Raw genomic sequence first — 26192 nt, 5'->3', positions numbered from 1 at the left:
TCGGGCGCGAGATTTCCTCCAGGTCCTGGGGTCGATGGCGGCGTCCCTGGACGTGGTGAGGTGGGCGCGGGCCCACATGCGTCCTCTTCAGTATGCTCTGCTCCGGAGGTGGTCTCCCCAGAGGCACGGGATGGATGTTCCGGTTCCCCTGCGAGGCTTGGCGCGCTGCAGTCTGCGTTGGTGGCTCCGGACCCCTCACCTAGTTCAGGGGGTGGGTCTGGATCTTCCGCAGTGGACGGTGCTCCTTACGGATGCGAGTCTCCTGGGTTGGGGGGCCCAGTGTCTGGGTCACTCTGCTCAGGGAACCTGGTCCACGGAGGAGGCCTCCTGGTCGATCAACGTGTTGGAGACCAGGGCGGTCCGGCTGGCGCTGTTGGCTTTCCACTCCCTTTTGTTGGGCAAGTCGGTCAGAGTCCTGTCGGACAATGCCACGGCGGTGGCTTATGTCAATCGTCAGGGGGGCACCAAGAGCACTCTGGTGGCGCAGGAGGCGGCTCGGCTCATGGTTTGGGCGGAGTCGCATCTTCTGGACCTCTCGGCCTCTCACATTGCCGGGGTAGAAAACGTTCAGGCGGACTTCCTCAGTCGTCACTTCTTGGATCCGGGAGAGTGGTGTCTCGGCGCCGAGGCGTTTCAGTTGCTAGTGCGTGCTTGGGGGCAGCCCCTGATGGATCTGATGGCTACAAGTGGCAACGCCAAAGTACCCCGCTTCTTCAGTCGTCGCAGGGACGGTCTGGCCGAGGGTCTGGATGCTCTGGTCCAACCGTGGCCAACGGAGGGGCTGTTGTATGTGTTCCCTCCTTGGCCATTAGTGGGCAGAGTACTGCTTCGCATTGTTCGCCATCCGGGGCTGGTGGTCTTGGTGGCTCCGGATTGGCCTCGTCGTCCGTGGTATGCGGATCTGGTGAGGCATCTGGTGGCGGATCCTCTTCCTCTGCCTCTCTCGGACGACCTTCTGATGCAGGGTCCCATTCCCATGTTCGACCCGTCTCCCTTTTGTCTTACGGCTTGGCTCTTGAAAGGGGCCGCCTGAGTAAGAAGGGATATTCCGACAAGGTGATCTCTACACTTTTGGGGTCCCGGAGGCTTTCTACCTCTCGGGCTTATGTACGGGTTTGGCGTCTTTTTGAGGAATGGTGCCGAGCGCGGGGAGTGGTCTCCTTTCGCGCTTCTCTGCCTAACATTCTAGAGTTTTTGCAGGATGGCCTGGATAGGGGCCTGGCCTGGTCTTCTCTTCGGGTTCATCTGGCGGCCCTGTCGGCTTTTCGGGGGCTGGTGACAGGTCAGCGTTTGTCAGCCATTCCTGATGTGATTCGCTTTCTTAGGGCGGCCAAGTTGCTCAGGCCTCTCATAAGGCCCTCGATTCCCTCTTGGGATCTCAATCTGGTTCTCTCTGTTCTAGTGCGCCCTCCTTTCGAGCCGTTGGATGGCTGTTCGTTGAAGGACCTTACGCTGAAGTCGGTCTTTTTGGTGGCCATTACTTCCGCTAGACGGGTGTCGGAGCTACAGGCTTTCTCTTGTAGGGCTCCCTTCCTGGAGTTTTCAAAGGAGCGGGTTGTTTTGCGGCCTGTTCCTTCCTTTCTGCCGAAGGTAGTTTCTCCTTTTCATGTCAATCAATCGGTGGTCCTCCCGGTCTTGGGTAGTCGGGAGGGTTCTTCTGAGCAACGACAGCTGCGCAAGTTGGATGTCGGTCGGGTCCTCCATGCTTATGTGCAGCGGACCCGGGATTTTCGGAGCTCCGATCATCTCTTTGTGCTTCTGGCGGGTCCTCGTCGGGGGGCTGGCGCTTCTAAGGCTACTATTGCGCGCTGGATCAAGGAGACGATCGCTTCCGCTTATCTTCTGAGTCAGAAGCCGGTTCCGGAGTTTCTCAAGGCTCATTCCACTAGGGGTCAGGCGGCTTCTTGGGCTGAGTCGTCGCTCGTGCCTCCGGTGGATATTTGTAAGGCTGCGGTTTGGTCCTCCTTGCATTCATTTGTTCGGCATTATCGGGTAGATGTTCAGGCGCGTCGGGACGCGGTGTTCGGTGAGCGCGTTCTGGTATCGGCCCTTCGGGGGTCCCGCCCGTGAGAGGGACTGCTTTGGTACGTCCCAATCGTAAAGTTAACCTCTACTGGTCTGGAGAGTGCTAAAGAAGGAGAAATTAGGTTCTTACCTGCTAATTTACTTTCTTTTAGCTTCTCCAGACCAGTAGAGGTCCCCACCCTGTCTGTTGTTGTTGTTGTTGGGGCTGTTGCGCGGGCAGTTTTTGGTTTTTGCTGCGGGTTCTAGTATTTTTCTAGGGCCGGGGAGATTTGAAGAACAGCGGCTGTGGCTCGGCTGGCTTAGCTGGCGAGCTGTGGGGACCTTCTTCCTTCGGGAATTTCTCCTCTGCATTTTCCAACAGCATTTTTGGGTATGTTATTTGTTACTCCTTTCGGAGTATTGTTTTTTTTTTCTCTCTGTTGTTTTCCAGTTCTTGGTTCTGCTTGGCTATTCGGCAGACTGAGGGAAATAGAGAGGAGGGGCTAGGATATACTGTCCCAAAGTTTTGTTTTCAGTCTCCACCTGCTGGTCATGATTAGATATATACCCAATCGTAAAGTTAACCTCTACTGGTCTGGAGAAGCTAAAAGAAAGTAAATTAGCAGGTAAGAACCTAATTTCTCCTTCTTAGTCTTAACCATCCCTTTTTAAATAATTTCTAGCAACTTGTTTGTTTTCACCACCACTGCACATTGAGTGGAAGGTTTCTGCGTAATGTCTACAATAACAAAAATACTACCAATCCCACCCCTACCTTGCATAGATATTCAAAACCAGGACTGGCCAAAATTCTCTCTTCTGGAACTGGGGAACTGTCCAACATCACTTTCTTTATGTGTTTCATATATGAATATACTATGAACCCGTGGCCCTATGCTGCGTCGGATCTTTTGATGAGCTTTGAGAGCTCTTTACATTTGTCACGCAATAAAATTGGTGTATGGATCGCCTCCGGCTACCGTTTTTGGAAGCAAATCCATACCCATAACAGTTCTCACTAAAGTCAGAAACAATAGCAGTCAATCTTGTTAGCTTAAAAAGCTAAATCACCATTTCATCATCAGCATAAAAAAAACTTCCATAAATCCAGTTGTATAACATTTTCTAAACCGGAAAACCCCCCACTAAAAATAGTTACTGTACTTAACAGGCAATCTTTGGACTATTTTCTCATGGCATTTGTGTTCTAATCTTCTCAGTCAATGGTCATTGGCCAGCATTTTGCTTCACTTCTTAAGGGCTAATGGACAAAATTGCAAACGTTAATGCTCTCAGAACCTTCCACTGTCACAAGGCTTTAGTGAGAACTTATCAGTGTGCATTGGCTGCGATCTGAGTTCTCCTAAGACCCAATTTCATTTGGACATAGCGGATACTTCTGGCCCCTGCTCCTTTTCACTGTTTCACCCCGTAGGGTTTGGTGTTTTTCCTTTTTTGATGTTGCACCAACCCGGGTAACAGCAGTCTATGAAAAGGAGCGAAGGAAGCTTTACTTATAGAGAAGAAAGTTTCAGCCTTTACCTTTTAAATAAGTCTGCTAGATGACGGGGGGGGGGGGGGGGCGGGAAAATGTTACCTTCTTGTTAGAAAGTAGAGAAAGAAAAAGAGGCATCTGTGTGATGATTCCGCAGACAGGAAAGAATGATTTGGAAATTTGGGACTATTTAAAGAACCAAATATGATGCGCTTGGGTATTTCTGATACCCAGATCAAAAGGAATTTTTTTTTAAAGTAATGAACTTCACTTCTTCCCCCCCCCTCCCCGGTTAAAAAAATATTTAATCTGAACTTGAGATAAGAGAAACATTGCTAAAAGGTGGCAGTGAAGTAGGAGGGAGATAAGGCATGCTAACCGATTTAGCATGCGTTAAATGCTAAGGCATCCATTATATTCCACGCTAAATCGTTTGGAGAGCCTTAGTAAAAAGACCCCCAAAAGAGAGGTTTCTGAGGTAGGATTGGACATGCTGAACCTAGAATGGGAGGGCTTCTTGCTTCTCCTTTGCTCTCTGTTTGTAGGGTTTAAGCCTTCCCTCTGCTTGCTGCCAGAGGATATTGACTTAGGACACCCTGGACGCAACTACATCATCTTATGCCGTAGGCATTTTTCTTTTTAGTTCGGAAAAATGTCATTATCATGCATTCCTTATCCTATTTTAGTTTTAGAAAATCAGTAAAAACAGTAGAAATTGTTCAATCGATTCGTAACCTAAAAATTCTATAGTTTTTACTTCTATTCTGTATGTATGTATCTGACGTCTATATTGTGACTATTTCTCTGATTGTTCTGCACCTCTTGTTGTAAACTTTGGTGGTATATAAGAATAAACTTATTATTATTAGTTTAAAAAAACAACCTTGCAGATAGTGTTCTAGTCAGAATGAATCAACTTTTGACCAGCAGACTCTGAATGCCAGCAGCTCCTGAGCTACGAAGGGCCAACACTGTGAAGCACAGACGAGAGCAAATCCCATCCTCCAAATGCTTTTCCTGCGCTTTACTGACATGGGCACCTTAGGGAAGCAGAATAATTGCAGCATGACCCAGATTCGCAGTCGGTGAAAAGCCAACCTGCGTCCTACCTCCTGTCACTCACCCACCCCCAGTCCCTCGCTGAGCCATCCAGTGGGCTTTGATTGTTTCCTTGAGTTTGACTGGCTTGTCCTTTCAAAGCTTAGTTGTTTTTTATTTATTGTATTATATATTTGTACAGAATTGCAAGTTTTTAAAGAGCAAAAGCTGGGTCATTTGCCTTCCTTCAGCTTCATCTTTCATTCTAAGTGTAGTTATGGCTTTAGAAATTTTGTAAGGATATTATTTTGGTACAAGAATATTATGTATTGCATTGCTTCTGGGGGGGGATTTCATAGCAAAAGGAGTGAAAACGTTTCCAAGATTCAATTGTACAGTACGTGGCAACAGGTGAAAGCATATAAACATAAGAATAGCCATACTGGGTCCATCTAGTCCAGTATCCTGTTTCCAGTAGTGGTCAATCCAGGACACAAGTACCTGATAGAAAACCTAAATAGTATCAACAAAGCTCCAAAGTGAGAGAGAACTTAATTTTCCACTAAATTGCGCAGCAGTGAAGGGCACTTCATAGGGAAAAAGTAGAAACATTGGCCAGTTTGCTGGTAAACAAGTAGTTAATTCCCGTTGTCCTTAAGAATTTATTTTGTATTTAACAGTAGTATAGTCCTTAAGTGGGTTTTTTTTGGAAAATAAGTGAGAGCAGCCTTCCTGAACGAGAAGATCTGCAGATTCAACTTTTATTAATTCCGCATTTCACTTTTACCATGTTTAGAAAACAATCTGGCATGTCTCGGTTTTAACAGCTACAAAAGGATGAGATTCAGAACTAATATAATTTTAGGTGCCAGAGCCACCTTATTAAAGCTTTTGTATTCAAGATATAATTAAAAGAGAGAAGAAATCCTTTAAGACAGTGGTTCCCAACCTTGTCCTGGAGGACCACCAGGCCAATCGGGTTGTCAGGATAGCCCTAATAAATATGCATGAGAGAGATTTGCATATAATGGAAGTGACAGGCATGCAAACCTGCTCCATGCATATTCATTTGGCCGTTTGGCCTGGTGGTCCTCCAGGACAGGGTGGGGAACCACTGGTTTAAGAGACTCAAAAATCACTCGGTTGGGGGAGGACCTAAGTTTTTGTGTTTTTTTTTTAAATGTGAGAACTTTGTCTGGTGCTGTGTAAATCTATAAATAGTGAGTGAACGGCAGGATGAATCCACTGCGCTAGGCGGAAAACCTATGAGCTTTCCCGTAACCAAGAATCCCCTCTGCCAAGTCTGTTTCAGCTGGGATCAAAAGGATATGACCATTTGTGAATTACTTTATGGTTGCTGACATGGCAGATGGTGCTGTGTAGCTGCAGGAATCATACAAAATGATGTTTTATACCAGGGATCTCAAAGTCCCTCCTCGAGGGCCGCAATCCAATCGGGTTTTCAGGATTTCCCCAATGAACATGCATTGAAAGCAGTGCATGCACATAGATCTCATGCATATTCATTGGGGAAATCCTGAAAACCCGACTGGATTGCGGCCCTCAAGGAGGGACTTTGAGACCCCTGTTTTATATTCTGCATAGCAACTTTATGCCCGCGTTCTGGTTTTCTTCCTTTTGTCTGTGTGTGTGTGTATGATACATTTACATTTGCAGATGTCATTGGTGGACCTGGGAAAGAGGTTGCTTGAAGCCGCTCGCAAAGGGGAGGACGATGAAGTGAGGTCGCTGATGGCCAGTGGTGCTCCCTTCACCACAGACTGGGTACGGCGTTTATTTAGTTTTAAATTTTATATAACCATCTATATCTAGACTTTTTCCATCAGGGCTGTGGAGTCAGCAAATAAATCCTACGACTCCTTAGTTTCTGGTATGCACAACTCTGACTCCAAACTTCACACTGGGCTTTATTCTTACCTCAGAGAAGTACTTAACCTTCTTATTTCCTATAGTTCTTCTAAGACTCTAAGATCTTCTTCTAAAAATCTTTTATCTGTTCCATCTCTGAAGTTTATCATCTACAATTTTCTCTGTCAGTGCTCCATCTCTTTGGAATAACATTCCGGTCCACTTACAGGAAGATCAATTCTTCACCATTTTAAGATTAATTTAAAAGCATTTCTTTTTCTTGATGCTTTCGAGACCTAAATGCCCTTTCTTTAGCACTCTCCAGACCAGTAGAGGTTAACTTTACGATTGGGTATATATCTAATCATGACCAGCAGGTGGAGACTGAAAACAAAACTTTGGGACAGTATATCCTAGCCCCTCCTCTCTATTTCCCTCAGTCTTCTTTCAGTCTCCAGCAGGTGTTGAGTGATCTGTACCCATCTCTCTTGGTAGGGCTGTTGGAATTTGTTTAGGGGTTTATTGTCCCTGTTTTTAGCCGGACGGAGCTTGGACGGACTCTGTTTGGGGGTTCGTCCGACCTCGGGGGTGTCAAACCCGGCGGGTCACGAGCGGGGTCCCTCCCCCCACTTCCTCCACCTCCCCATATTTTTTTAGAGGAGCCTCAGCAGTAAGCCTTGCCCCCTAAATCAAGCAAGGCATATTGCTTCGAGAGCCTGTGGAGTCTGTTCTGTAAAAAAAAAAAAAAAAAAAAAAAAAAAAAAAAAATCCTGAGGTAGTGCTGGTCTGAAGGGTTGTTTCCCTTTAAGAAAACTGTATTTTACTGTTTTTTTTTTTTTTCATGTAACCAGCACTTTTTTATAGCTAGGTCGCGTATGGAGCAATTGTGCCCTTCTCCGGGGGAGTAGGCCACAATTTTAGTCCAGCCGCGAGGCACTCGCGGCCGGCCTGAACTCGGCGGTTTGGGTCGGTGAGGTGGTGGAGCTCCGTCGGCAGCGGCTGCAGGCGCCCAGAGCTCCCCGCCGATGGTGCCTCGCGAGTCGGCTTGGAGCAGTGGGGAAGCCCGGTCTTCCACAACCGCCCACGGAGGGATTCCCCGAAGGATTCCCTCTCAGCTGATTTTTTGACAGCTGATGCCGGCTTGCCTGCTTTAGCGGCTGAGACTATTCAGGTTTCTCAGCCGCTTCAGGCTATGGAGGGAGCTTTTTTGGCGGGAAAACCGCCATCTTCTCTGTCTGGCCCCTCCATTTTGTCTTCCACCTCAGGTGACCTTCCCCCTGTTTTGACTATGCAGGGGCAGGTTTCTGCTGGGTCCCCTGCTGTGGCAGGGAGTCCCTTGGGACCCTCGGGGGGTTTTTCCCCTGATTTTTTCTTTTCATTATGCAAAGCCTATTTTCAGGCGGCTGGGGGTCCCGGTTGCGCCCAGGGGGTCTCGGGGGGTGGGGTTTCCTCCGCGCTCCCTGCGGCTTTGCCTCTCTCGTCTGACGTGACGTCCCCTCCGCCGCCTCTCTTGTCCAAGCGTCCGCGGGTGTCGTGGGACGAGGATTTGTGGTCGGAGGAACGTGTCGGTCTGGAGGAGGACCTGGACCCTTCTGAGGATTTCCAGGACCCTCTGGAGGGGACGGAAGCTGGCGGCGGGTTGTCGGGTTTCCCGTTCTCCAGTGACGAGGCGTCCGTGGTGCGCCTTTTTCAGAGAGATGAGCTGCCTGACCTTATTCAACAGGTTTCTTCGGCTTTGCGTTTTGAGGACGCGCCGCCGGAGACTCCGCGTGTGGGGGACCCTCTGTTACGAGGGATCCGGTCCGTTTCCCGCTCTTTTCCTATGCATCAGGATATTCGGGATATTATTCTTGAGCAGTGGAAAACGCCGGAGACGCCGTTTCGGCTGACGCGCAGCATGGCTCGCCTGTATCCCATTCCTGAAGGGGATCGGGCTACGTTAGCTTCGCCAGTCGTGGATGCGGTGGTCTCGGCTATTTCCAAGCGGCATACCGTGCCTGTTGAGGGCGGTTCTGCCTTGCGGGACTCTGAGGAGCGCAAATTGGAGACCATCCTTAAGCAAAATTTTCAAGTCTCTGCCTTTGGGGTCCAGGCGGCTATTTGTGGGGGACTGGTCGCTCGCGCCGTGTTTCGGTGGGCGGAGCGGGTCTTGGATCGAGAGTCTGACGACTGGTCTCTGGTGGATCAGGAGGTAGCGAAGATTGAGATGGCTGCCTCATTCCTCTCGGATGCTCTGTATGACTTGGTGCGGATCTCGGCTAAGTCCATGGCTTTTGGCGTGGCCGCAAGGCGTGTGTTGTGGCTGCGCGCTTGGGCGGCGGATGCTGCGTCCAAAGCTAAGCTTACTAAATTTCCCTTTCGGGGGTCGTTTTTATTTGGAGAGGACTTGGATAAGTTGATTCAGACTCTGTCGGACTCGAAAGTTCCCCGTTTGCCGGAGGACCGTGCCCGCCCGGCGTCTCGGGGTGGTGCGGCCCGGGGGCGTTTGCGGGAATTTCGCAAGTATCGCCCTGGGCGTGGGGCTGCTTCTTTCCAGTCTCCGGGGTTTTCCCGGGGTCGGTTCTTCCAGCGCATGCAGCCCTTTCGGGGGGCCCGTCGGGGGGCAGGGAATCCCTCCGCCGGTTCCCCCGCTTCCCGTCCTGCACAATGACGCCTTGCCGGCGCCCCCCTTGGTTCCGGTGGGGGCCCGGCTGCGCGACTTTTTTCCCAAATGGGCCGAGATCACGTCCGATCAGTGGGTCCTGGAGGTGGTGCGGGACGGTTATGCCCTGGAGTTCGCCCGCTCTCTGCCGGATTTTTTCCTCGCTTCTCCGTGTCAGACTCCTGGGAAGACGCTGGCGTTTCGCCAGACCCTTCAGCGCTTGCTAGATCTCAGGGCAGTAGTTCCGGTGCCCCCCCCGGAGTGGGGCACGGGCAGGTACTCCATTTACTTTGTGGTGCCCAAGAAGGAGGGGACTTTTCGGCCCATCCTCGATTTGAAAGGGGTCAACAGGGCTCTCAAGGTTCCCTCTTTCCGTATGGAAACGCTGCGGTCGGTCATTCTGGCGGTTCAGCCGGGGGAGTTTCTCACTTCTCTCGATCTGACGGAGGCCTACTTGCATGTTCCTATTCGGGCCTCTCATCAGCGTTTCCTGCGCTTTGCGATCTTGGGTCGGCACTATCAGTTCTGTGCGCTTCCCTTTGGGCTGGCCACGGCTCCCCGGACGTTCACCAAGGTGATGGTGGTCGTCGCGGCAGCCTTGCGGTCAGAGGGCATCCTGGTACACCCCTACCTGGACGACTGGTTAATTCGGGCCAAGTCGTTGCAGGAAAGCTCCCGGGTTACGGCTCGGGTGGTGGAGTTTTCTCCGGTCGCTGGGCTGGGTGGTCAACCTTTCCAAGAGTCGGTTGGTTCCGGCTCAGCGTCTGGAGTACCTCGGGGTGCTGTTCGACACCTCCTTGGGGAAGGTCTTCCTCCCAGAGGCCCGGGTGAGCAAATTGCAGTCTCAGATTCGCCTGCTTTTGGCGTCCCGGTGTCCTCGGGCGCGAGATTTCCTCCAGGTCCTGGGGTCGATGGCGGCGTCCCTGGACGTGGTGAGGTGGGCGCGGGCCCACATGCGTCCTCTCCAGTATGCTCTGCTCCGGAGGTGGTCTCCCCAGAGGCACGGGATGGATGTTCCGGTTCCCCTGCGAGGCTTGGCGCGCTGCAGTCTGCGTTGGTGGCTCCGGACCCCTCACCTAGTTCAGGGGGTGGGTCTGGATCTTCCGCAGTGGACGGTGCTCCTTACGGATGCGAGTCTCCTGGGTTGGGGGGCCCAGTGCCTGGGTCACTCAGCTCAGGGAACCTGGTCCACGGAGGAGGCCTCCTGGTCGATCAACGTGTTGGAGACCAGGGCGGTCCGGCTGGCGCTGTTGGCTTTCCACTCCCTTTTGTTGGGCAAGTCGGTCAGAGTCCTGTCGGACAATGCCACGGCGGTGGCTTATGTCAATCGTCAGGGGGGCACCAAGAGCACTCTGGTGGCGCAGGAGGCGGCTCGGCTCATGGTTTGGGCGGAGTCGCATCTTCTGGACCTCTCGGCCTCTCACATTGCCGGGGTAGAAAACGTTCAGGCGGACTTCCTCAGTCGTCACTTCTTGGATCCGGGAGAGTGGTGTCTCGGCGCCGAGGCGTTTCAGTTGCTAGTGCGTGCTTGGGGGCAGCCCCTGATGGATCTGTTGGCTACAAGTGGCAACGCCAAAGTACCCCGCTTCTTCAGTCGTCGCAGGGACGGTCTGGCCGAGGGTCTGGATGCTCTGGTCCAACCGTGGCCAACGGAGGGGCTGTTGTATGTGTTCCCTCCTTGGCCATTAGTGGGCAGAGTACTGCTTCGCGTTGTTCGCCATCCGGGGCTGGTGGTTTTGGTGGCTCCGGATTGGCCTCGTCGTCCGTGGTATGCGGATCTGGTGAGGCATCTGGTGGCGGATCCTCTTCCTCTGCCTCTCGGGTGCGATCTTCTGACGCAGGGTCCCATTCCCATGGTCGACCCGTCTCCCTTTTGTCTTACGGCTTGGCTCTTGAAAGGGGCCGCCTGAGTAAGAAGGGATATTCCGACAAGGTGATCTCTACACTTTTGGGGTCCCGGAGGCTTTCTACCTCTCGGGCTTATGTACGGGTTTGGCGTCTTTTTGAGGAATGGTGCCGAGCGCGGGGAGTGGTCTCCTTTCGCGCTTCTCTACCTAACCTTCTAGAGTTTTTGCAGGATGGCCTGGATAGGGGCCTGGCCTGGTCTTCTCTTCGGGTTCATCTGGCGGCCCTGTCGGCTTTTCGGGGGCTGGTGACAGGTCAGCGTTTGTCAGCCATTCCTGATGTGATTCGCTTTCTTAGGGCGGCCAAGTTGCTCAGGCCTCCCATAAGGCCCTCGGTTCCCTCTTGGGATCTCAATCTGGTTCTCTCTGTTCTAGTGCGCCCTCCTTTCGAGCCGTTGGATGGCTGTTCGTTGAAGGACCTTACGCTGAAGTCGGTCTTTTTGGTGGCCATTACTTCCGCTAGACGGGTGTCGGAGCTACAGGCTTTTTCTTGTAGGGCTCCCTTCCTGGAGTTTTCGAAGGAGCGGGTTGTTTTGCGGCCTGTTCCTTCCTTTCTGCCGAAGGTAGTTTCTCCTTTTCATGTCAATCAATCGGTGGTCCTCCCGGTCTTGGGTAGTCGGGAGGGTTCTTCTGAGCAACGACAGCTGCGCAAGTTGGATGTCGGTCGGGTCCTCCATGCTTATGTGCAGCGGACCCGGGAGTTTCGGAGCTCCGATCATCTCTTTGTGCTTCTGGCGGGTCCTCGGCGGGGGGCTGGCGCTTCTAAGGCTACTATTGCGCGCTGGATCAAGGAGATGATTGCTTCCGCTTATCTTCTGAGTCAGAAGCCGGTTCCGGAGTTTCTCAAGGCTCATTCCACTAGGGGTCAGGCGGCTTCTTGGGCTGAGTTGTCGCTTGTGCCTCCGGTGGATATTTGTAAGGCTGCGGTTTGGTCCTCCTTGCATTCTTTTGTTCGGCATTATCGGGTAGATGTTCAGGCGCGTCGGGACGCGGTGTTCGGTGAACGTGTACTGGTATCGGCCCTTCGGGGGTCCCGCCCGTGAGGGGACTGCTTTGGTACGTCCCAATCGTAAAGTTAACCTCTACTGGTCTGGAGAGTGCTAAAGAAGGAGAAATTAGGTTCTTACCTGCTAATTTACTTTCTTTTAGCTTCTCCAGACCAGTAGAGGTCCCCACCCTGTCTGTTGTTGTTGTTGTTGGGGCTGTTGCGCGGGCAGTTTTTGGTTTTTGCTGCGGGTTCTAGTATTTTTCTAGGGCCGGGGAGTATTGAAGAACAGCGGCTGTGGCTCGGCTGGCTTAGCTGGCGAGCTGTGGGGACCTTCTTCCTTCGGGAATTTCTCCTCTGCATTTTCCAACAGCATTTTTGGGTATGTTATTTGTTACTCCTTTCGGAGTATTGTTTTTTCTCTCTGTTGTTTTCCAGTTCTTGGTTCTGCTTGGCTATTCGGCAGACTGAGGGAAATAGAGAGGAGGGGCTAGGATATACTGTCCCAAAGTTTTGTTTTCAGTCTCCACCTGCTGGTCATGATTAGATATATACCCAATCGTAAAGTTAACCTCTACTGGTCTGGAGAAGCTAAAAGAAAGTAAATTAGCAGGTAAGAACCTAATTTCTCCTTTTTACTCTACTTTTAGACACCCTCCCTTTTGTTCTTTCCCTATAGGTTCTCTTTCTTACTTGATAAATTGTAATTCTACCCTTCTTCCCTTTTTTGTTTCTGTTTGGTTTTGTATTGTTTTTAAATGTTTTTAATAATGATTATTGTTTTAAAGGATGAATAGCTATCCCATATATGTTTTTTAACATAATGTTCACCGCCTAGAAGGCAGTAAAAGAGTAAACACATTTTTTGCATACTATCACTAGAGAGCGGGAGCTGACAAAACTCGGTTTCTACAAATTACATCTATCGTTAGGCAGTGAAGAGATACCTGACAATTCGTGGAATTAGGGTCAAAAGGGAGATCAAAATCGTAAATAAAATAGCGGTAAATTCAGTTGTCTTTCCTTAAATTTCTTTAGTGTAAAAAGAGTAGTTTTTTTAAATTATGAAATTAATCTTGAATGTTGTAATTGTTTATAACAAAATAATTAAAAAATGTGTTCAAATTATAATAAGGAATTCAATATAAGAAAAGAAACTGAAAATTTTATTCAAAAATAAGCAATGGTTCAGAAGTTACAGCTATTTTACGCAACACGTAATTTCCCGTGCAACATTTAAAAAATGTGCCCGCTTTTCGGCGTAGATCTGCAAAAAATGCCCGCAAACAATGTGTTATGACTACTGTTTGTGAAATGGGACATTTGAACTTGCTGTATTTTTTAATTATTTTTAATTTAAATTTATCAGGAGTCTGAGTAAGTACATTTTTATCGACTCCAGGTACCCAAAATTGTCTCCGACTCCGAAGCCCTGGTTTCCATATATAACATTAAATCAACATTACAAAAAGATGACTTACGACATTTCTTGCTCACTTCCATCTATTACCTGTACAAACAGAAATCTTTCCTTACAAGAAGGCAGATACAAATTCTGTATTTTTTTAAGTTTCAATCTGTCAGCATTAGTCTCATGTTTGTACAGTCCAGGGTTCCTGATTTAGACATTGTCCACTCGTTTTTGGATTTCCAAAAGTTTGTGTGTTGAAATTTGTCAGTTACTGGTCACTTCACTGCTGCTTGGGTGATGGGTAAGATAGATCTCTGGGATCTTACTGTAATATTAGAACAATCTGTTGTTGCAGTCTCTGTACACGATTGAGCAGTCTATACTTACCCCTCATGGCCCTGTCCTGGGGCTTTTGTGTAGCTTCTTTTCTTGTGCACCTCCTTGCAAGGTGTTAGAGGAGATGATGAGAGAGCAGCAAATAAAATTACTCCTACCATATTACACTGGAAATAACTTGTAGTAGAAGTTCTGTTTTCTCCTTAGACGCCTATCATGAACTTTGTCCCCGGTGAGATTTCGGCATAAGCAGCTTGCGAATTGACCGGCTCAGAGGTTTTACTATGAATCTGGTTTCAACACCCCATGTTTCTTTTTGGTTCTGAATGTCTTGTGTTTGTCTCCTACTTTTGATGTTTTACAGCTGGGAACATCACCCCTTCACCTGGCAGCTCAGTACGGTCACTATTCCACAGCAGAAGTGCTGCTCCGAGCAGGCGTCAGCAGGGACGCCCGGACCAAAGTGGACCGAACACCTCTGCACATGGCGGCTGCTGATGGACATGCGCACATTGTAGAGCTTCTGGCTAGGGTAATTAAGATGTGATCTTTAAACAAACGCAGGATGTTTGTGAAGGAGATAAGACTACTGGCCTTCCATGGCAGCATGTTGATCTTTCCTTTTCATTTTCAGTAGCTGGGTGACTTGTGTGACATGTTGTGGGCACCTGCCTTTCACTATATATATTTACAGTATTTACTTTTACTTAATCTGCATATATCTATGGTTCCAGTGGAAAAAGCACATGAGTCCTGAACCTGTGGATAGTGCATCTTCACCCACGAGGAGAGTGGAAAAGAAAGAGATAATGGTTACTGCGGATGGGCAGACTGGATGGGCCATTTGGCCTTTATCTGCCATCATGTTTCTATAACCATAAAGTTCTATGACCTCACAATGCAGGTGTAAAGAGCCTTAGCCCATAGGAAGAGGAGATGCAAATGTTAAGAGCCTTAGCCAATAGGGAGAGGAAGAGATAATGATTACTGCGGATGGGCAGACTAGAGGGGCCATTTGGCCTTTATCTGCCATCATGTTTCTATCTGCATTTTCAACTCTGCCTCCCTGCATCGCCGGGCACTGCCTCTCTCCTCAGTTTGTACCAAACCAGAGATAACCCCTGAAAGAGGAGAGATATAACAAGGAGAGGCATGGGGAACTTCCCAGTTGCGTACTTTTGATCTGCTTTGAAGAAAACACAAGTCATTAACAAATGCAACATAGCATCAACAAGATGGAACGAAAACAACCATCTACCTGAGTGCAACCAGCACTAACACTTGTTCGGCTCTGATCTTGTGAAGAGCAATCTTGAAGCCGTAGCTTTGTATTGCTTGAATACCATAAGACAAGCCTCTGCAGAAACATACCTGTCTGAGGCTAAAAGCAGGTTGCACTGAAATTGATAGGGTGGGGCTTCAGGACTCATGTGCTTTTCTACTGGAAAGAAGATTATCAAGGTAAAAACCTAATCTTCTGTTCTTGGCAGGGTTCTTGCATGCATAAAATATTCAAATGACAAAAAAATAACCTAGATTTTCTCTTTTTCCTTCAGTAATAAAATAGAACTTCTCTTCCATCGATTTCAAACATTGAAAGTTTGACTAACTCTTTTCAGTCGCTTCCTAAAAATGCAAAGTTCTCTGCCAGTCTACCCATGGGATGCTGCCTTTCTTGGATTGAAGTAGCACATCTGTAAATGCCTTAAAGTTGATTAAAAAAGCTAAATAGATTCCTTTGTTGTTATCATTTATTTTTAATGGACAGAATGGGGCTGATGTCAATGCCAAGGACATGCTAAAAATGACAGCCTTACACTGGGCGACGGAGCACAACCACCGGGACGTGGTGGACCTGCTGCTTAAATATGGTGCCGATGTTCATGCCTTCAGCAAGTTTGATAAGACGGCCTTTGACATAGCCCTGGACAAAAACAATGGTGACCTCTTGGTCTTAATCCAGGTGGGTTAAGTGAGAGATAAAGGTGGCTGAATTTTAGCACTTCTCAGTACATGGCAAAGCATCTGCAGGGTGGCACAAGAACTAAGGCTGTACTGAATATTCATTCTTGATTCGATTTGGCCCCGAACACGGTACTCCTGTTTGGCTGAATGGTGATTTAAATTTGAATAATCTGCGACTCTAACTCCTACTGAAATAAACAATTAATCTCTGCTTTCACCTTGCTGCTTTTATTATGTTTGTTTGTTTATTTATTTAAACTTCATATACCAGGCCAAAGCAGTGTACAAAATACATGCCAAAAGGAAGTTTTAAGATAGGAAAGCTGTCGCTCAGTAGAAGATAAGTATACAAAGTAGGCACCTTTGTGGCTTATGTTGGATCTTGAGTGTGCCAAGGTTTCAAATGGGAAAACCTGTGTTTGGTAATAATGGTGGTCCAGCAGGATGGATTTCTCACATCTCTGGACTTGTCAGAAGTATATTTGGAGACGGTTAATACATAGACTTTTGGGGCTACTTATCTAGCTTTGTTTTCAAAACGCTAGTGCAAATTACGTACAGGTTCACTTTGAGGTTAGTGTTTCTCTGTTTCCATGTGCTGGTAGAAGTGTATAATCCACTTGTCTGAACTGATCTAGAGGAAAATTAGCAGGTAAGACCTAATTTCTCCTCCACCATCTGAAGTCTTCCTGACTGAATTGATCGTAATCAAATGTGTTCCTTTTCCTGCCAAAGAGATGAAACTGACTAATGCATTGAAAAGGTTAAAGCACTTTAGTCGAGGACGCCTGTGTGCTTCTGGTAGCAGAGCTGAAGTTTTGTACTTAAGGTTGATATTTCTAATTCCAGGAGGAATAGTACAAAAGTCACTTATTAGTATATTTTCACTTACCTGCTTTTTGGACAAACTTACTTTCATGTGAAAGCAGGTACGATATTGGAAGAGTCTAATCTTCCTTCATTTTTTTCAGGAGGCCATGCAGGACCAGGTGAACACACACCCTGAGAGGTCAGATCCCACGACAAACACAATTTCAGTGGCCGCCGCACCACGGTATATTTTTGCATCGGGGGAGCTGGTCAACCTTGCCAGTCTTGTATCGTCAGCCAGTACCAAAACTACCTCAGGTACGCCTTCCCCCTAGGATTTTTACTTTTGAGGTTTATTATTAATATTGGTGAAACCTGGTGACAGCTCCTGTAACTTGTCCATGTTATCATCTGAAGATAACAACAGAGAATGTTCCACACTAGATCAGTGCAAAGATCCATGAAGCCCAGCATGAAATGTTGCTACTATTTAGATTGGCCGCTGTTGGAGGGAACTGAGCTAAATGGACCATTGGTCTAACCCAGTATGGCTATTCTTATAGAAACATGATGGCAAATAAAGGCCAAATGGCCCATCCAGTCTACATTCTGTTCCAGTCGCCATATCTCAAAAAAGTTATAGTAGAATTAGAAAAAGTTCAAAGAAGAGTGACCAAGATGATAAAAGAGGATGGAACTCCTCTCGTATGAGGAAAGACTAAAAGGTTAGGGCTCTTCGACTTGGGGACCTGAAGGGAGATATCATTGAAGTCTACAAAATCCTCATTGGTGTAGAGCAAGTAAAAATGGATAGATTTTTTTTTTTACCCTATGAAAAATGACAAAGACTTGGGGACACTTGATGAAGTTACAGGGAAATACTTTTAGAACCAACAGGAGGAAATATTTTTTCACTCCAAGAATAGTTAAGCTCTGGAACTCATTGCCAGAGGATGTGGTAGCAGCAGTTAACATAAATGGGTTTAAAGAAAATTTGGACAAGTTGCTGGAGGAAAAGTCTATAGTCTGCTATTGAGACAGACGTGGGGGATGCCACTGCTTGCCCTTTGATCAGTAGGGGTGTTACTACTATTTGGGTTTCTGCCAAGTACTTGTCATTTGGAGTGGTCACCGTGGAAACAGGTTACAGGGCTAGATGGACCATCGCTCTGACCCAGTATGGCTAGTCTTATGGGGGGGGGGGTTGCTCTTAAGGATTTTGGAAAAGAGATTGTGTACCTGTGCTGGGTTTTGGTGCTAGTGGAAGGAAGGACTGTTGGAGCATCCCTGCTTCATGCTGAAGGCTCATCTCTGAAGAGATTTCCCTGAATGCTTTTGGCTGGTAGATGTATCAAGGTAGTCGACCAAGAGCTGAGATGCTTAATGGAACCTAAAGGGAGAAATAGTGCTTAGACATAGGCATAAATCCAATTCCCTTTCATTGCCTTACTTATGTTGTACTGGTTGGCTCGGGGGAATCATCACAAGATTACCAGTTCAGTCTGTGAATTCTGCCACATACCTTGCATCAATGTATGAGAAGTGTTCTTTGACACCATTTTGACAGTATATCTGATCTGCCTTTCTGCTGTGCTCCTTTCCTACAGTCTGATTTAATGAAAGCTTGATCCCAGTATATGGTTCCTTACAATGAGCTGTAAATGTATTCTAATGATACTCAGCCAGAGATGAGGATGGTACATAGCTCAAGATTCACGTTGGTTACTTTGTTGGCTTTGAACCCTGTTTGTGTGTATAGAAATAAGACTCTTTTCTCCTCTGGACTGGACTAGAGAGTTGCACAGGGACAGAAATTTCACCTGTCCCTTCTGGAATCTAAGCCATAACCACCCACCCATACCCACTAAGATCCATTCCAGACCTACAATTAATTTCCATCACTACCTGTATACACAGGAGTTGACACCATTATATATTTGCTCTGTTTCCTCCCATCCCCAACAGTCTTTTTTTTATAGTATTCACTATCCAGTGAGTTTCAAGGCCTCATGTCTGTTCCAGCTGCCTCTTGGGGCATTCTAAATCTCATTCTGGAGTCACCAGAAATTTTGACTACTCTCCTGTGGCAACTTCTTCCATCTCTGCGGATATTTGACGAGTCACACAGCTTTCCTTATATTCTTCCCACCCCCACTTTCCTGTTAAGAATTATAGTTCTACCCCCTTGCTCACACTCTCATGTCTAATGACAGAAACACATCACACCCTATGTTCTTTAGAACGTAAGCCACTTGATTTCTGCAAACCCTATTCCCATGCAGCTGTCTAGTCCTGGGCTAGGTGGGAAGGTGAGGGGAAAAGGCACAGTAGAATAATCATTTAATGTATTTATTTGATTCTCTGCATATTTTTCCTATTGAGAAAAGTTAGTTAGCAGAAGGGACCCAGTTTCGCTGGGGAATGCATTGACCAAGAGCTTTTCTTTCAACAGGTGAATTGCAAGTGGCTAACTCAACCACCTCAGTGCTCGCCACATTCGCAGCGATAGCTGAAGCATCGGCACCACTTTCCAATTCCAACAGGGCTACAGGTAGGCAAAGGAACAAAAATTTCCTCTTCTTTTATATTTAGAAGGGTTGTCTTAAGCAAGAGGTTCCCTTCTGATTCTTCAGAATATCTGTCATGTTCTCAGCTGATTGCTAGTGTCAGAGCAGGTTTCCCATATCTCCTTTATATTAGGCTTCTCTTGTTGAAGTTCTCTTTCTGGACTCCTGAGCTCTTTGCCTTTTAGAAACAAGGTTACAGTGGTAGAGGCATAACTTGTGTTTTAGCATAACCGCTCAGCACAGGACCACCTAAAAGCAGTGGTGTGCTAACCTTGTTTTGTGATTTCAGCAGCCAGCACAGAAGACGTGGTAGAGGCCGATTCAGTCGATAAAGCAATACAACAGATGGGCGGGGGAGGTGGTCAACGAGTTATCACCATAGTCGCAGATGGTGTGCAGCTGGGCACTCTCCAGGGAGCTATTCCAGCTGGTGGCATTACACAGCCTTTTATTGTGACCATGCAAGATGGTCAGCAAGGTAAGATGATGCTCGAGCTTGCAAACTGGACAGCAGATTACATTTCTCTTTAAGTGGCTTCATGGTGTACCGTATTTTCACGCATATAACGCGTGCATTATACACGATTTTTACAAACCGTGCATAACCTTGCGCGTTATACGCGTGAGCGCGTTGTACAATTTTTTTTTTTCATTCCGATCCGGCATCCCCCCTGTGAACCGGCATCCTCCCCCCCGCTCGCGTCACCCCCCCCTCCCCCACGATCCTACATCCCCCCCAGCACCGCAAAACATCTCTTACCCGATTGGGCACCGGCACCAGCACCAATGCACAGGACGTGCCAGTGCCAGTGCCCGAAGATCCTCCCTCGTTGGGCTGGGCTGGGCGGTGTGATGGAGATCCTCCTTCTTCCTTGTGCCGGGCTGGACTGGGCTTTGAGCATTTGCGCATGCTCAAAGCCTTCTGGTCTCGCTCTCTCCGAGATTCTCAATCTAAATAGGTATACTGTACAGTAGAATGCTGATTATCCAGACAATTGAATGTTAATTTTTTTTTCTTTTGTTTAAAAAAACCCCTTTCACAGCACTCCCCTCTCCCCCGACAAGAAAAGGTAGCATTCCCTCCCTAATCAGGCACCACCAACCCTGGAAGTCTCGGCAGCTATTTTCGTCACTGACAGAGCATGGGCATGAGCTCCTGCCTCAGCTGCTGCCGCTAGACCACTAGGGAAACAAGGTAGGCCTGGGGTCTTTTCTGTGAGTCCGGGAGGGGGGTTGGTGATGCCTGTTCAGGGAGGGAGGGAGAATACTGCCTTTTCTTGGAGGGGGGGGTGAAGGTAATTTTTTTTTAATTGAAAAAAATTAACATCCAATCATTGCAGGGGGTGTGCTAATAAGAACATAAGAAGTTGCCTCCGCTGAGGCAGACCCTAGGTCCATCCTGCTCAGCGGTCCGCTCCCGCGGCGGCCCACCATGCCCATTGCCCATCTAATGATGGGGGAAAGTCTCCCGGTTTGGGTGGGTGGGGGTGCTGGGCTGGGTTTATGGCAGCGGCAGCAGAAACAGAGAAGGAGCACTAGTGGGAGGGAGAGTGATAGGAATAGTAGTTTCTTAAAATTCTTAACATTTTGATAAAACGCTAATCATAAATTCTAAGCGTTTTACAATAAAAAAAGGGAAACATTGAACAGATAAGTACCGACTAGACAATACTTGACAGACTAAAAAATGAAAGGAAAGTGGGGCGAACTACAATTTTAAAGTAAAAAAAGACATAGAGGGTAAAAAACAGTAGGGAGGTTAGGGAGATCAGATTATTAAACAACCCAGGCGGTCATCATATGCGTCTGAGACACCCCCCCCTCCCCGGTAGCAATCCGAATAATTGGAGTTCGGATAATCAGCGTTCCACTGTACATTAGAATTTTCTTAAAAAGGAAAACCTTTAGATGTTTTCTAAACAGACCATATTTATCAAGTGATCTTGCTTGAAAATAAGCAAAGTAGGTTCCCTTTTCATTCCACTGATTCTTTCCATGTGCTGCAGTGCTAACCGTACCCGTGAACGAGGTTACTGAAGAGACCGTCTTGGAAGAAGAGTTGCCCCCAGCTAAGAGGCAAAGAGCTGGACAAGATCTGGGGACTAAGGAGCAGAGGAAGGTTAGAAGTGCCCTGAGTAGAGCTAATCTTTGCAGTGTCCTCGATTTTTAAGAACTTTATTCTTCATTTGAATCAAGCAGTTAGTGAGAGAATTTCACCTGCTCTACAAGGGAGGGGGGAACACTTGCATTGCCTTCTATTATTGATATCTGCCTAGTCTTCCTTGGATGTGTGATCTCTTCTTTCCTTCTCAAGGGAAGCTTCTAAGTGTGGTTGATATTTGTGAATTATTACTGTTTTTTCTGGGTTCTTCTAAGTGATCCAGCCTGGCCTGTGTCAAAGGCATGGCCGGAGTTCAATGGACCTGGCAGAATTAATATTCTTTTTTTCACAGGACAACAGCAACGAGAGACAGCTCTTACAGCAGCAGTTACATGAAGCCAACTGCAGGGCCCAAGAATATCGCCAGCAACTGCTGAAGAAAGAACGGGAAGCGGAGCAATACCGGCTAAAGCTGGAGGCCATGGCCAGGCACCAGACCAATGGAGACGAAATCACAATGGTGGAAGAGGTCAGCGAGGTGAACACCATTATCATCACATCTGAGGAGTTGGACAGCTCTACCACCACAGAGGTGGAAACTATAGAGCAACATCTTCCAATGGAAACGGTGATATCATAATTGTCGGGGTCAGGGATGACACTGTATTGTTGGCTTCTGTGTTGGCTGAGCCCCCAGCCCGGCAAAGGCCTGGATGTAGTGGAAGGGAGCCTGCATGGGACAAAGATTTGAAGCAAGCTGCGGCAAGTGGCGTACAGTCTTCTGATCATTGGTCATTTGTTTTTTTTAAAAAAAGCCAAATTATGCTAATACGTTTGTTTAAAAACAGATTAAGCACTGCCTGAGCTCTTTTTCTCTCTGCTGGGGGAGCAAAAAAAAGTATTTTTGCCAAAGATGAATAATTGCACTCAATCATCCCCTAAACTTTTTGTATTGAAATACAAATTTTATACAGCTGTTACGGGCCTATTTGCATCTGTTTTGTCTTAGAGAACTGTGTATTAAAGTGTAAAGTCTATTTTGGGGAAAACCCATGGAAATGACAGTAAATAGTTGCCTTTCAAGGCAACCTTGAGAATTCGCCATTTCTCCTTCTCTTCCATAATTTTCGGCAGAAAACCAAAAAGGAGAACGTTCTGTTTGAAAGTACGTGACATTTTCAAATGCAATGGGGGAATGGTTCTTCAGGAAGAAAGCGGAGCCAGAGACTCCGAAGGTTCACATCTTGGTCACAAGGGAGCCGTCATGAAATCTGCTAAAGAACTCTCCTTTTTTTATCCTCATGGAAGAAGTTGGCGCTCATTTTGGAATTTTGCTATTTTGAAAGCAGTCTATTTATATTATATAGATATACCTTCTCAAAGCTGTATTTGAAAACAGGACTAAAGGATGCACTGAATGGTTTACCATCTTATATTAAGGAAAATTCTCTGATTTTTGTAAAAAGAAAGCAAAGTGTTTGTTAAATTATGTTTTGGACATTAACTCATCTTCTGATGTTTACAGTTCTTGTTATTTTTTTGAAAAGTGGGGTGGATTGATGATCGGCAGAATTCTGCATCCACCGACTCCTGCCTTCCGGTGCAGGAAGATAGTTATGAGAAGAACGACTGGTGGTAGAAGTTTTTTTTTAATATAACAGCTGCACGGTTTCTTAGTTACAGGTCTGACAGATGCATTTCATGTGTGTGAAACATTTCCTTTTGGTTCACATGTGGCTTGTCTTTGTAGCACACACATGCACCCCTTTTCAGAACCTTTCCTGGCTTTCTAGGGGATTTTCTACTTCTCAGACAGCAGCCCAGCAGACTTCTGTGAAATCCGCAGCTATAATGCTGCCTAAAAGAGGCCTTGGTATTCGGATCTTTCCATAAGGTCATAATATTCTGTTCAGTGTGTGATGGACAAACTTGAAAGCTTTATAATTACTGTGCCTGAGTTTTGCATTTTTGAGAGCTTGATGGATGTGTTCAGAAATGTAACTTTGTTAAATGATAGCTTGACAGGGTCTTTCAAGAATGTGTATAAAAAGATGAAGCTTCTGGAGAGTAATGTATGCTGGGGTTCAGCTGTCATGGCTTGGAAATGCCTAGCAGTTCCTCTTGCCTTTGCGTTGCCCCAGAATGTACTGGCATTTGACACAGAGAAAATTGAATGGATAGAATCCTTGGTTGCCAGGTTTTCCCTCCTCATATTTATTCTTCTTTCTTGGTTTTGTATATCTGTTAAAACTATATAACATGCTGCTTGAAAAAGCAGTATTTTTAGCTCATGCCACTTTCTCAAAATATGTACAGCTATTTCAGAACAATCCATAACTAAATCGGACACATTCCTACTTCTGTGAAGTGGAGATTGGTTTAACGAGGCCTGTATCTCTCTGCAGGGGATAGGGATGCCTGTATTACCACCTGGCTTCTGTTTTCTGTTTCTTTCCTGAACTTGTAGGAGGATTGTTGGACAGTAGACAAGGAGACGGTAGTTTCCAAATAACTATTTCAGTTACATCTACTCCAGGTTCTGTATGTGTGGTGATTTATCCCTTCCCGTAAACTGGGCTTGCAGTGTGAGAATACTTACAGCTTCGAGCACCTCCCCTATAGAAGTGGAGCCCCAGTCCGCACTATAGTCTTTTTTTTCTTTCTTCAAACGCTCCCCTATAGAAGTGGAGCCCCAGTCTGCACTATAGTCTTTTTTTTCTTTCTTCAAATGAACTGTACATAGGAGTTCTGATTGGCTCTGCTTAGCTTTTTTTGCTTTCGTTTTTTCTGAGGCTTAGGTGCCCTGAGATCCCATTCTTAATTCTTTATATATAACATATTCAGTTTTACAATCAAGTATCATAATTACAGCTTGAATCAGATCAAAGCTTTATAACAATAAAGAATAAGAAAAAATAGTATATCTAACATTTAGCCCTCAATATTGAGAGAGATCAACAGGAAACATAAAGTATTATTAGATAAAGGTATAATCATACAAGTAGACCTGAGACCCCATTCTTAGAACTTAAGACTAGCCTAAGTAAGACCAATGGTCCGTCTAGCCCAGTATCCCTTCTTCACAGAGGCCAATCCCCAAGTCACAAGTACCTGGTAAAACCCCAAATAGTAGCAGCATTCCATGCCACTGATGCAGGGCAAGCAGTGGCTTCCCCCATGTCTGTCTCAAGAGCAGACTCTGGACTTTTCCTTCAGGAACTTGTCCAAACCATTTTTAAAACCAGCTACATTAACTGCTCTCAACACATCCTCTGGCAACGCATTCTCTGCCTGGGAAAGGATGCAGATCTGCTTTGCCTGTCTGCATCTCTGAAGGGCAAGCCTTCGGGTGGACCTGCTGTGTTTTCTTCTGGGTTCGGGGTCCATTCCTTTGGGAGCTGGCTTGCTTTCTGAGTTTCTGAGTGGCTCGAGTGCAGGCTATGGGCATCTTGAGTAAGAACCCTTGGGGTATCAGGGCACCGGCTGCATATTTCCCCACCCCCGTCACACTCCAAGGTCCCTGGGGAGGTGGAGGTTGGTCCATCCAGCTTGCAGCCCGAAGAGTCCATGGTCTGGGAGAGTCGCTGGAAGTATCTGAGGCAGAAAACTCCTTTCCACCTTTCAGCTCTATTGCAGGCACCATCAGCGATCACTGAGTAAAGCCCCATTCATTCCTATGGGAGAATTAGGGTGGTTCCAGTGAAGCTCCATTGCTTTGGGACTTAACTGAGGTGTGGACTGGGACTTTGCCTCTATCGGGGAGGTGCTCAAAGCTGTTAAGCCCAGTTCACAGGAAGGGATAAATCACCATACATATGGAATCCATAGTGGATTAACTTATAGAAGATTATCCAGGTAAGAACCTAATCTTTCATTCTGTGCATACACATCACCCCCCATAATACATCTCTAGTTGATGCTAGTTGGATACTTTGATGCAGTGTCCTGGCTATAGTGATTCTAAACCTGAACTGGATATTACTGAGATTGGTTTTGTCCTACAGATGATAACATAGGTGCAGGTGATGACTCTGCACTGTGATGGGTAAGAAATACTTGCTCATCCTATATCTGAAAAATTGCACATTTACATTCTTGAAATTGATTAGTGGCCACTGTCATGCACAGAGACCTGGGTCTGATTTTTGTCTCGGATCTTCTTCCCAGGATACTACAGAGGTAGCATAAACACAGCCCAAGTGAATTGAAGTGGGGGTGGGGGAGCATATAAACAGAGTAGCCATTCAGGGCCTATGATTAGAACATTCTAGAAGCTTCCCTGGTGCATGGCCTTGATGGAGCACCATTATAGCCATTGGCTGGATTGCAGTATACAAAATGGGAAAGAAAAAATAGCTTCTGGTAGTTCTGGAGGAAGATTGTGCCATATCCTGAGCTGGAAACCCAGAAGAAGAGGAAACTTAACAGCTGAGCTGCTGGAATGGCACAGATGATTTTATCTTGTAGTTCATGCCAGGCAGGTGATAAATATCACTTTTGACTTCATAGCTGGGATGGATCAGTCAGATACAGTGTGAATGGGGTAACTTGGAACACATTTGTGAACCTGGTTATTTGCAAGGGGGAGGCAGAAAACCTTTCTAATATGCCAATCTTTCAGAGAAAACAAGATTTTGCTCCCAGCCTTCCTGGAAGCAATTAGGAAGTCTGACAGAGTAGATAAAAGCCTTCCCTCCCACCACCACGCATCAGGGATATGACAGATCACTGTGATTCCAGCATTTTACAAGAACTAGCAAATTATAAAATGCAAGTAAATACCTGTAATTGCTTTATCTACAGAATTAGACAGCTTTATATTTTGTGTTTTTATTACTAGGGTAATTTTAAAGAAATATATGTTTAATGGAAACATGTACCTATACATTTTGTACTATTGACAAAAGGATTTTTAATAAAAGAACCCAAGTTTCATTGATTGTTCATGTGTTTTTTTGTTTGAAATGTGATTTGGGGGGATAGCCTGCTGATTTGGGGTGGAGGAGGACAAAAAGGATTGGAGCCTCTTTGATAATTATACACTAAAAATTGAAAAGAAGGAAAGG

At 46.7% G+C, this 26192-nt stretch overlaps 1 protein-coding gene across 3 annotated transcripts in view; it reads left to right on the top strand.

The window, feature by feature from the left end:
• Nucleotides 1-24120, top strand: part of GABPB2 (GA binding protein transcription factor subunit beta 2) — a 29289-nt gene extending 5169 nt beyond the window's left edge. The window contains exons 2-9 of one of the 3 annotated variants that reach the window (XM_033924278.1): nucleotides 6215-6322; nucleotides 14048-14215; nucleotides 15452-15646; nucleotides 16620-16776; nucleotides 18911-19009; nucleotides 19318-19503; nucleotides 21032-21144; nucleotides 21479-24120. In XM_033924278.1, the coding sequence (XP_033780169.1) occupies nucleotides 6215-6322; nucleotides 14048-14215; nucleotides 15452-15646; nucleotides 16620-16776; nucleotides 18911-19009; nucleotides 19318-19503; nucleotides 21032-21144; nucleotides 21479-21766 (1314 nt within the window). In that variant the 3' untranslated portion in view covers nucleotides 21767-24120. Of the gene's footprint in view, nucleotides 1-6214; nucleotides 6323-14047; nucleotides 14216-15451; nucleotides 15647-16619; nucleotides 16777-18910; nucleotides 19010-19314; nucleotides 19504-21031; nucleotides 21145-21478 lie in introns of all 3 variants that reach the window. The other 2 variants (XM_033924277.1, XM_033924279.1) reach the window with 2 other exon arrangements.
• Nucleotides 24121-26192: the final 2072 nt, after the last annotated feature.

Source organism: Geotrypetes seraphini, chromosome 16, assembly GCF_902459505.1.
Source record: "Geotrypetes seraphini chromosome 16, aGeoSer1.1, whole genome shotgun sequence".
NCBI lineage: Eukaryota > Metazoa > Chordata > Amphibia > Gymnophiona > Dermophiidae > Geotrypetes > Geotrypetes seraphini.
The sequence above is the reverse complement of the archived record's forward strand: the minus strand, read 5'-3'. Positions and strand labels throughout refer to the sequence as shown.